This window comes from Sarcophilus harrisii, chromosome 5, assembly GCF_902635505.1.
Source record: "Sarcophilus harrisii chromosome 5, mSarHar1.11, whole genome shotgun sequence".
NCBI classification, from domain to species: domain Eukaryota; kingdom Metazoa; phylum Chordata; class Mammalia; order Dasyuromorphia; family Dasyuridae; genus Sarcophilus; species Sarcophilus harrisii.
Genome location: NC_045430.1, coordinates 233,933,407 through 233,945,650, shown reverse-complemented (window position 1 = coordinate 233,945,650; position 12,244 = coordinate 233,933,407). Strand labels below are relative to the sequence as shown.

Below are 12,244 nucleotides of genomic sequence, written 5' to 3'. Positions count from 1 at the left end.
TCAAAAATGTGTTACAAAGAAGTGAAACCAATTCCTTTACCCATGAACACCGGATGCAAATATATTTTTTCTTTATCAATGTACAGTCTGAGAAAGATATGAATTTTAAACATTTAATGTTCTGAAATATTTTTAATCTTTTGTAAAGATTATGTGGAAGATGACAAAAAGTTTTAATGAGAATCTGTGGGAAATACAGTTGGAAACCCAATTCAGGAAGAATGGCTTTGGTTTAGGAAACAAAATATTGATTCTACACATATACTGCAGTCGCTAAGGGATATAACAGAAAAATGGTTCCGTTTGATGTCATCACTACCTCACAATCTGTTACTAGGATAAAAGGCCAGCAGTCGGAACAACCGTGCTCTGTGCCAGAGTGAGAGGAGAGTGAGAAGGAGAGTGAGAGTGAGAGCGAGAGCGGGAGAGAGAGAGCGCCAGAGCCAGAGACAGGGAGAGACAGCGAGAGAGGGAGGCAGAGAGGTGGAAGGAGAAGGAGAGAAGGAGAGAGGTGGTAGGAGAGAGAGAGCGATAGGGGGGTGAGGGTAGGCAAAGAGGGAGATTTTGAGGGGTGGGGGGGTTAGGAGAAAGGGATAGGAGAGGGTTAGATAAAGAGGGAGGGGGGAAGGGAGAGGGTAGTTGATATAAAGAGATAGAGATAGAGAAGTTATATAGAGAACATAGATATAGAAAGAGAGAAGATAGAGATAGACCTAGATAGAGATAGAGATAGCTATAGAAAAGTTAGAGATAGATATAAAGATAGAGATATAGAGAAGATAGAGATAGATATAGAAAAGATAGTCAAAGAAAATATAGAGATAGCTAGAGTGAAGATAGAGATAGATATAGAGAAGATATAGGCATAGAGAAGAGATAGACATAGGTAAAACAGTGATAGCTATAGAAAAGATAGAGGTAGATTTACAGAAGATAGAGATAGATATAGAGGAGCCATAGAGATAGATAAGAGATAGATATAGAGAAATAGAGATAGATCTAGGAATTTAGTGATAGAGAATCTAGAGAGAGCTATAGTGAAGATAGAGATAGATATAGAGAAGATAGGGATAGACATAGAGAAGATAGAGATAGATATAGAAGAGATAGAGAAATTAGAGATAGAGTACATTTATAGAGAAAGAGAAGATAGAAATAGAGGTATAGAGAGAAGATACAGATAGAGAAAACAGAGATAAACAAGGGAGAGAGAGTGTGTGTGACACAGAGAAGGACTCCATAAACTGGTATTTCACCAGCTAAGGGGTGCTTTGTATTTCCCATCTTGGAGAATCTGTTACAGGTAAGAGGCTCAATGATGCCCACTATACTGGTGATGGGGAAAGCCAAATATGTGTAGGAGGAGGAATGAAAAGTTTGTATTTTGGTTTGAGGGAAGACATTCTTCTAGAGAGCAATGTGAAAGACCTTCCTTGTGCCAACAATAGGAAATGGACAAGATGCTTGTTCTTCTGTCCTCATTGTCCTCCATACAAGAGAGATCATAAGAGAGAAGCCTCTTCGGTATCCTCTTAGGAGATAACTCAAATTATCTGAGACTCACCTACAGAGAAAATGGCATTTTGTTGTTTTTCTGAAGAGGCTCCTCTGTACTTGAGTAGAAGAAAGACATGGACCTGGGAGTCAAGATGACTTGAGTTTCAAATTCAGTCTCAGACAGAGTTGAGAGGCCCTGAGGCAAAACATTTCCCCTTTTTTGCTTCCATTTCCTCCCAGGATTGATGTAAGGATCAAATGAAATGGTATATGGGGACAGGCTGTTGAGAACAGTGCAAAGGACAGAAGAGAGGTATTTCCTCTTACACTCTCTCCCTCCTGTGAACCGGAGACTGCCACAAGAACCTCATTGCTTAGACCATTCAAATAATTCCATTGTTTGAGGGATTAATCTTAACTTTTAAACCCTTTTGGATTCCCTTAGCCAGAGAAGAGATGGGGCAGAGCAGTATCAAAGTTCTTCAACTTTTTCTGATAAGCTACTGGAGCCTCTTCCACCTTAATCCAAACCATATTTTGAAGTCACAAAGCACATTTTTGGTAATCTCAACATGTATTTCTGTCCCATCGTTTTGATTGGAGGCAACGGACAAGGTTGTTCTTTGTACCTGTAGATATCCAATGGCAGTATGGGAAATCGCTTTCTCCCTGTACTTGGGTAGAAAATCTTTCATTACTTCTTAGTGACCTGATGTGCTTCAAGGCACTGAAAGTGTTAAGGCTGATCCAGGGTACAAGTGTAGTTTAAGACTTCAAGCTACTATTGCTGGTCCATTTGATCCACATTGGAGTTAGTACTTTGTCATTAGGGCTTGTGGATTTCAGAACAGAAATAGAGAACTCTTCAGGGAAAGAAGAAAGAGGGATAGGAGCCAATGGACTGTAAGCCTGACAGGTCCACAGTATGTTGTGAAATCACAGAATAGCATAATTCTTAGAAATTTTGTGCTTTAAGCAGTGGAAGGTACCCACCACAGCAAACAAATGAATTTGATAGATTCTTCTTTAGAGTGACTGACACTTTTCCTAGAAGGTTCCAACTTCTTCTACTTCTATCATCCTACAATGGCGTTTCTCACAGACTGCCTTTGGATTTCATTTAATGATGAGAAGCACAGAAAGAAGGGATGCAGAAGGGAAGAAAAAGGGACGGGGACCCCCTAGGAATCGATTATTTTTCATGAATTCAGCTGACGCGGGCTCTACAGGGAAAACAGAGGATGATAAAAGGCAACAGCTGGGCTGTGCCCTAGGAAGTATAAGAACGTTCTTTGACTGCTTGTTGCTATGTTAACTGGGAAGATGGGGCAGTTTTTGGAAGCAAAGCTGAGTATTTATTTGTTGACATTCTTTCCCTCAGGAAATCCTTGCAGTACAACATGGCACAAAGGAATGGAGTATCTCCCCAAGGTGAGAATCAAAGAACAAACATGTAGTGATATTTTTCTTCTCTCAGTCACTGTATTGAAAGGGGAAGATATCCCAAAAATGCATTGAAAGAGGGAGGACCAAAAGGATGTCAACTTGAATATGCCAGATAAATAGAGTATAGAAAAATATCAGAAGGCATAATCTTAATGGAACAAGGAGCCTATCAGAAGAGCTTAGGAGACAGGAGGACAGGGTGGCCAACTTGTTAGCTATGGGAGTGAAGAAAAGAAAACCTCTGGGGGAAAATTTTGTTGAGTAAGGAATGAAAAGATGCCTCAGTTAAGGGATGATATGTGGGCTAGGCAAAGGGAAGATTGGGGATGACTGAACCTGCAAACCGGGGAGACAGAAAAGGGAATTTCAGAAGAGGGAAGAGGGTGCGGGACAAGAACACATTGTGTTTTGGACATGAGGTTCCAGTTCAATTGGGTACCCAGGTCAAAATGTCGAACAGATGTTAAATGCGATTTGGGGAAGACAGTTCAAGATAGAGACTGCAGCAGTGGAGTGTTTTCAGCTTTCTCTGTTTCCATTGCTTCCTAGGAAGATATGTGTAACTTGTTAGGACATGGCTGTAATTCTGCTACTTAGAAGGAATAAATATCGCCAGAGAATAAGAGGTGTGAGGTGAAGAGGAAGGAATAATAGCTTTTTTTTTTAAAAAAAAAGTAATTTAAAGGAGTGAGATGCCACTGTAACAGCAAAAAGGAAAAGGAGAAGGGGAATGGTGCAAATTTACTTCCATATGAAAAAGAGTGAAGAAAAAGCTTTTCCAGTGGAGGGGAAGAGGGGCTCGAGAGGTTGATTGAGTGAACCTCACTCTCTTCAGTATTGCTTCAAATAAGAAACACCATAAATACTGAAGGGGGATATAAACTCTTATCTTACCTGCAGGAAAAATAGAGGTTAATGCAATATGGGAAAGGAGGGGTATCAAAACAACAGGTCATTTTGGAGGAGTCAGTGATCAATAGCAAAACACTTTTGAGGAGAGATGGTGAAATGGGAGAATAAATGGGGTGAATACAATTAGCAACAGTAAATGTAAAAACAATTTTTGAAACAAGTTTATCAGAAGGAATACCATTGTTCACTGGGAAATGAACAGAATGTTCACAGGGGAAAAAAAAACTCTGCAAAATCCTCCATGTACAAAGTGAAACATGCCATATATGAAATGATTGCAATGTTCTTTGGTGATCAGCACAAAATGATTTTGTTATTCTCAGTAACACAATCATCCATAACTATTCTGAAGTAGTCATGGCAAAAAAAAAATCCTTTCCATTTACAGAAAAGGAATGAGTGTACCTGAATACAGATCAAAGCATTCTCTATTTCTATCTATTTTTCACTTAATTTTTCTTAAGGCTATTTTTTATTAAGATGGGAGATGTTTTTCTCAACTTTTATGCAAATGTTTTGAAAAATTGAAAATGTAGTTTCTTAATCGTGGGTGGGAATCAAGGAAAGAATCTATAAAGCAAAAATTTTGCAGGACAAATGAAAAAATATTTTTGAAAATTGGGTAAAATCTTAAATAAATTTAATAAAAAGAAAAAAATGCATTCCCTGTTGAACTTTGGAACTTTTAAGAGTAATTTTGCATTTCACTTAGTAAAACTTGACTGAATGAGAATGTGACAAACCAAAGGCAAAGAAAGAGGGAAGACTAAGTGGAGGCCACAATAAACATTATCTATTGTGCACAAAGCTCCATAGGAAGCACTGGGTGTATATAGAGAAAGGCCCAAGGTGGGTCCTGGCCTGGAGGAGCTTCCAGTATAAGGAGGTGACTCCATACAGATAAAACTATTCAAATAATGGGATTACCACAAAAATTGGAAGTAATGAAATTGTCTCGGGCATTCCTCCAAGAATGCCACAAAGGACAGCATGTTGACCAGGGTCCAGTTGTCCTCCAAAGGCTAGCTATCATTCTATGTAGGTCATAATCCCTGTGCTGCTGCCATCTTTCCTGCCTACGATCTCTTTCCTGATTCCTTCACTTTTGCTCATATAGTACTCTCTTCATTCACAGACTTGGTCCAGGAGCAGAAGAAAAATCCATTTAAGAAGGCAAAATGGATGATGTTCCGAGGTCCCCCTCACCAAACTGTACCATCTTCAAAGAGCAACAATGCTCAAGAGCTGGACCTCAAAGGCCAGGAGGACAGCATTCCTGCCAGGCCAAAAACAGAGGGAAAGGATATTGGGGGCCCATCCTGGGTGAAGAGTTTAGCTTTCGCCATTCCTCCTATGACCCTGGCAGTTCCTTTAATCATGGTGGAACCATTCCCTCCTGTTTCCCCCAAAAGTCACCGGAAAGCCACCCCAGTTTGTCCTGGCCAAACAACTGATGCTGCTCTGAAGAAGACATCAAAAGTCCATTCCATGCTGGCCACAGAGCACAAGACATCCTCCGAGACTGGGCTTGAACCCTCTTCCGAAGGGCCCCAGGGGGAAGCTTCTGAAGCCAAACTAGCCACCCCAGTCTGGGCCATAAAAGCAGTCAGTGCTCCATGGAAGCGGAAGGCCAAAGTATACCCGGCATTGCCCACTGAGTCCAAAATGTCCCCCAGAGTTCTCTCGGAACCCTCCTTCAATTGGGCCCAGGGAGAAGGTCCTCCACCCCAAGAAGACAGCCCAGTATGTGCCAAAAAAGGAGTCGGTGCTCCTTGGAAGAGGCCTACCAAGGTATCCCCAGCACTGCCCACTGAGTCCAAAATATCTTCCAGAGTTCTTTCCGAACCTTCTTTCAATTGGGCTCAGGGAGAAGGTCCTCCACCCCAAGAAGCCAGCCCAGTCTGTGCCACCAAAGAAGTCAGTGCTCCTTGGAAGAGGACTGCCAAGGTATCCCCGGCACTGCCCACTGAGTCCAAGATATGCTCCAGAGTTCTCTCTGAACCTTCTTTCAATTGGGCCCAGGGAGAAGGTCCTCCACCCCAAGAAGCCAGCCCAGTATGTACCAAAAAAGGAGTCAGTGATCCTTGGAAGAGGCCTACCAAGGTATCCCCAGCACTGCCCACTGAGTCCAAGACATCCGCCAGAGTTATCTCCAAACCTCCTTTCTATTGGGCCCAAGGAGAAGGTCCTCCACCAAAACAAGACAGCCCAGTCTGCCATCAAAGAAGTCAGTGCTCCTTGGAAGAGGACCGCCAAGGTATCTCCGGCACTGCCCACTGAGTTCAAAACGTCCCCCAGAGTTCTCTCCGAACCTTCTTTCAACTGGGCTCAGGGAGAAGGTCCTCCACCCCAAGAAGCCAGCCCAGTCTGTGCCACCAAAGAAGTCAGTGCTCCTCTGAAGAGGACCACCAAGGTATCCCCAGCGCTGCCCACTGAGTCCAAGACGTCCCCAAGAGTTCTCTCCGAACTTTCTTTCAATTGGGCCCAGGGAGAAGGTCCTCCACCCCAAGAAGCCAGCCCAGTCTGTGCCACCAGTCAGTGCTCCTCGGAAGAGGACCGCCAAGGTATCCCCGGCGCTGCTGCCCACTGAGTCCACCCCAGCATTCTCTTTGAACCTTCTTTCAATTGGGCCCAAGGAGAAGGTCCTCCACCCCAAGAAGCCAGCCCAGGATTTGCCATCAAAAAATCGATGCTCCTCTTAAGAAGACCACCAAAGTATCTGCAGCTCTCCTCAGTGAGTCCAGGACCCCCCCCCCCGAGTTCTCTCTGAATCCTCCTCTAATTTGCCCCAGGGAGAAGCTTCTGCAGTCCAAGAAGCCAGTCCAGCCTGTGCCATTAAAGGAGTCAGTGCTCCTCAGAATAATACTGACGAAATATCCCTGGTGCTGCCCACAGAGTCCAAGACATCCCCCAGAATTCTTGCTGAACCCTCCTTCAGCTGGGGCCAGGGAGAAGGTCCTCCACCTCAAGAAGTTACTGCAGGCTTTACTGCCAAAGCCAGTGGTCCCTGGAAGAGAACCAGGAAATTAGAGCCAGCCTTGGCCCCCCAGTCAAAACCTTCTCCACCAACAGTCCGCAAGCACTCCTCCAAAATGCCTAAGGAAAAAGGTTGGGGACAAAAAATCCATTTTGGTCCTTTTTTAAACATTTCCGCTCCGGCAGTGTCTAGGCAGGTGTCCGAGCTCTCCCAATTTCCCCCACAAAGGGAACAAATTTGTAACTTAGGGAGATTACAACATAAATATCAAAGACTCGGGTTATCACAGGGGGTCCTTTACACAACCCAATAGACTGTGAAAGAAGTCACCGGGCTGTGGATGAAGCTCTCGAAAGTGGAAACACCTCCAGACTAAATCTACAGTAACAAGAAGTCAGGACCCCAGCCCACCTAGGAGTGGCTGGAGCCTCAGCAGGAACCACAAAGACCTTCCTCTCTTAGACTCTATTATCAAGAGTTCTGGAGGCCTGAGTGAAGCTGGATTGACTAGGATGACAGCCAAGTCCAGGTGTGCCACTGAGAACCTGAGGATGTGTCCCTGGTGAGGAACCAGCCCCCAATGGGTACAGGGCCAGTGGATCCAGGCACTTCTGGCTACTGGTACTTGCCGGCTAGGGGAGTTCCTGCCTGGGGGTTCGGGTCAGAGTCATTGGACTTCCTAATCAGAGGGCAATGTTGAAGGGAAGCTTTAGGACCATTCTGCCCTATTAACACTCATTGCTCTTTTAAAGAAACAAACCTGCAATGAACCACCCTATCTTTGAAATATATTATAAGAACAGGAAAAATGAGAATTCCATCTTCAGAGGTGGATACTTAAGTGTAAACTAATGGGCAACGCCTGCAAAACCAAAGAATGTGCACAACTCAAAAAAATTTAAAAATCAGAAGACAAATCAGAAAAACTTAAACCAAAATCAAAATTGAAAAAAAAAGAAAACCAAATTGCAAAGGAGGAAAGGAGTCTCCAGATGAAATTAAGTCTTCGCAAAAATGAAGATTGGTTTTGGGAAACCATTGAAGAATAACCAAGAAATTACAATAGAGATTGTAAATATTGAAAACAATTTGAACAAAATGAAACATAACTGAAAAGATAAATCTGGATAACAGATTAGGAATAGATAATGGAAGTAATGGACTACCTGAACATTTTGACCAAAAAGGGAATCTTAACACAATAATGGAAGAAATATTTTGGAAATATTATCTGGAATGACAGGACATGTGGGAAAAATGTCCACACAGGCCCAGTACCATCTCAACAAAATCCATTGTGGAAAACACATCAGAATAGTAGTGCTAAATGTAGAAACCCATAGATCAAAGGGAAAATTTTGGAAGAAAAATAAAACATGTAAGTGGGAACTACAATCAAAATTTACCAAGACACATCAGCAGCCCCTGTAAAAGACTGGAAAGATACCTACTGAGAGGAGAGGGCAGAGGGCGGGCAAGCAGGAGAAAAATGGATGAGACACCATGGAGCAATACTAACATAGGGAGAGAAGGAAGACAAAAAGGAAAAACATCAAGACAAAAGGGAAGGAGGCAAAGGAGAGAGAAAAGAGCTTACATTCAAAAGATTGAGTATATTATTTAAAAATTATGTTTTAATCTTGAATTTAGTACTTTCCAAATACATGTAGAGAATTCAACATTCAATTTTGTCAAAATTTGTGATCCAAGAGTTCTCCTTCGCTTCCTTAATTAAGCCCCCTCTTCCCAAGTCAGCAAGTGATCTCAGTGAAATAATTTCAACTCTTTAACTCATTAAACCACATTTCTCAGGTTGGGGAAGAAAAAAATCTAATTCTGAGACAAAAAATCAGGACAAAGAAAAAATCAGGAATCTGTGCATGACCCTGTGACTCAGATGGCTACTGGTAGACATCTCCAGATGCAAACAGAAAGCATGGGATTCTATGCTTGCAAGGAGAGGTCCCAGCACACCAAGGGAGCAGCCTGACATGGTGTCCGGCCCTGAGCCGGAAAGAGGGGTTGGATTAAATAGGATAAGATTTGGGTTCAGTGGATGGATGGAAAAGGAAGTAACCACTGACCAATGAACAGCAATGCTGTCTCCTTCCTAAGGGTCATGGGACTTCCTGAAACACAGGCCAAGAGTCTGTCCTTTTCTGAACAACAATCTTCTGGGAATAGTGGCCATATGATGTCCTGAAACTTGGGCCTAAGGTCCTAGAGCCTCTGAGAAACCTTCCCCTGCTCCCATTCAGTCCCCTCTCTTTAGATCATTCCTTTCTCCCACCAGTTCTGATGCATTTCTTCCACTAGGACTTCCTGGTTATCAAGGCCTTCAGGCTCATCCCTCTCCTCAGTATTGACTATAACCCAACAAGTACCATTTAGGAAGCTCCAAATGTCTCACATCAGTGGCAGCTTTCTGGCACCACTATAGCTAGGAATCCTTGCCCATTCTAGTGCTTCAGTCAATAAGGTAATGGATGATGGCATGATGCTGATTAAAGCAAATAACAGACCGGGCTCCCACCAGCTCCCACTGTCTTGTATTCCCTGTCTTCACAGAGACACAGTTGGCATCTGGCAGCCAGTGTTATCCATGGAACTCTAGGACTGGCCAGGCCCAAGGCCGCAGGGCCAGTGCCCCATTCATGCCTTCTCAAGCAGTGCAGATGAAATTCATTTGTGACAAGGGGAGAAAGGTCTCATCTTCTGGACCTGTTTCACCATGAAAGGGGCGAGGCGTTGACCCATCCTAGAGTGGTGTAAACTGAGGAGAGACAGGTGACTTGTAGGTGGCATCAGCAGGATGGGGGTGCTGAGTGGCAGAATCAGGGATATGGTCATTCCAGGTTTACCAAATCAGTGGGAATCTCATTACCTACAGTCTTGAAGAAACAACTCTCATAAGTAGAGGAAAAAAGGTAAGGTCAAATGTGAGTCAAATAGAATAAACAAATTTGAGCTAGTATGGGGATTACTAAGAAAAGCGACCAGGGCTGCTACCCAGAGGCAGCTGAGGGGAGAGATGAAGCTGCTATGAATGTGGCTCATCCAGCTTTTCCTAGTATAGGTACCAAAGAACAGTTTTCCCCCATTCAAAGTATAGGGGCAATAGGAAAACACTATAGTCTTCCCCAAGTATGATCTCCCTTAGTAAAAATTCTAAGGCCTTTTCAGAATTAAAAGGGAAGGTTTTGAAAAGTATTATGATGCTCTACCAGGGCTATTGTGAAATCCCTCTGCCAATGCTTCCCTAAGAAGGTGCTTCTCCTCCAGGTTGGCTTAAGGATGGGGGATTCAACAGCCCTTTCACAATGTACTTGCCTGGGAGCTAAATGAGAGAATGCAAGAGTCAGGCCTTGGGGAATTCCCTGGTCAAGGGAAAACACAGAGCAGCACAGGCCAGTATGATGAAACACAACAGAAACCTAATTCCAGGGACAGCTTGCACTTATTGTATCCCCTCCCTTAGATGGCAGGTAATCCAATATATATTATACATATTAAAATGTTAAATGCAATATATGGAAAAATAGGTATCTTGCTGCACAAAAATCGGGTCAGAAACAAAAATTAGTAAGAAAACAAAATGCAAGCCAACATCAAAAGTGAAAATGCTATGTTGTGAGCCAGACTCAGTTCCCACAGTCTTCTCCTCTGCGTGTGGGCTGGCTCTCATCACAAGATGATCAGAACTGGCCTCAATCTATTGTTGAAAAGATCAGGAAGGCACAGATCCCAGATGAGCCCCCATCAACTCTGTGGAACATGATGCTAGAAGACTTTACCCAATTTGGCTGTTGTGAGCCATCTCCAGATACAAAGAGAAAATATTCTGTCCTGGTTAAGCCAGGTCTAACTACGGCAACTGAGCAGCCCATCATGATATGGGGCCCTGAGCCAGAAACAAGGAATGGATGAAATAGCGAATTGAATCCAAGTTCAATTCATGAAGTGAAAAGGAAGTATCAGTTGACCAATCATCAGCAATGCTGTCTACTTTTGTGGGGTCAAGGAATTTCCTGAAGTTTAGTTCTAGGGTATTATAGCCTTTGAGTAATTTGCACCTGGGCTCATTCAGAAGGAAGGAAAGAAGGGAGGGAGGGAGAAGGGAAGGAAGGAAAGAAAGAAGTCGAGGAAGGAAAGAAAGGAAGGAAGAATGGAGGGAGTGAGGAAGGAAAGAAATAGCTGTTGTCATAGTGACTTTAATAGGTTAAAGAAGCCATCTTTGCCTCATTTTTTACCTAATCTTAATGACACACTTGTTTTCCAAGGTGAGGGGCAAAAAGTTTTATTATGCTGCCATAAGGTGGGCAAGATTGGAGTATGACTGGGGCTTAATTCCTAATGAATCGGCTGAGGAATTTGCATTCAGATTAAAAGCTGTCTGTGGGGTCAAAATAGCCCTAACAATGTAAGGAGCTCAACAAGAAACCATTGCAACAAAGGCCCACTGAAAGACAAGATAATTGTCAATGCTTTTCTCTAGGTCAAACTGTCTTAGCCAAACAGCCATCTCCAATCCTCTTGATCTATATTTGGGCAATGGACCAAGAAGGATCTGATCCACAGAAGATAGTGAGGCTGATGACCTTCTAAAGCTCTCCCTTACTTAGATGCAATTCACTTGCTTGTCAAGGTCATAGCCATTGTGCAATGGAGATGCTTCTCATAAGGTAAGAGCACTGGCTTGCATGGGACAATATAATGAGGCCCTTTACCACTCTAAATTTCCAAGATTTTGTAGAATAGCAATGATGTTTTGCCAATTTTTAAGATACTTGATGGATTGTATTTGTTATTGAAATCTGCTGAGAATCTGTACCTGGAAATGGAGATCATAGACACACCTCATATTTGATTTCAAAGGATTTCTACATCTACACTCTCATTTATTTTCTTCTAGGGAACAGGATATCAAGAGTCCACATTAATGTTATCAATGTGTACCATGCACATAATGCCCCATCTGTGTAAGCAATAAGTATGTGCAAAAACAAATCTTATGTAACCTGACCTTATGGTCTGTTCTCAGTCAGCACACTCTTGGGAATGGATGTTGAGGTCCTCGGGGGTATGTTTTTCTCTGACTGACTAAAGGTCCGGATTATGTTCCATTGATACATCAGCTCAGGAATTGAGCTTGCACCAGATCGAGATAATCTGCATCATCACAAGGGTTGGGCTGTGACATACACAAGCTATACTCATATTTGTTGCTGAGGTATGTGGACATGGGCAGAAGAGAGGAATATAAATGCAGGACTGCAGCAAGAGAGGAGGCAGAAGCAAATAGGAGAAGCAGACAGGATGATATAAGCTTCTTAATTGCATAGTGATGTCTCTGTACTCTGTCATACCCAGAGACGTCCAAAGATCATAGAGGCGACAAAAACTATGGGTAAG

General features: G+C 43.0%; 1 protein-coding gene across 1 annotated transcript; it reads left to right on the top strand.

Moving 5' to 3' along the window:
• Positions 1-1,110: 1,110 nt before the first annotated feature.
• LOC116419470 lies at positions 1,111-8,529 on the top strand. Its single transcript, XM_031939891.1, has 3 exons — positions 1,111-1,303; positions 2,879-2,928; positions 4,991-8,529. The coding sequence occupies exons 2-3, from the start codon at positions 2,898-2,900 to the stop codon at positions 6,133-6,135; spliced, it is 1,176 nt and encodes a 391-aa protein (XP_031795751.1). The 5' UTR covers positions 1,111-1,303; positions 2,879-2,897; the 3' UTR covers positions 6,136-8,529.
• The last annotated feature ends 3,715 nt before the right edge of the window (positions 8,530-12,244 follow it).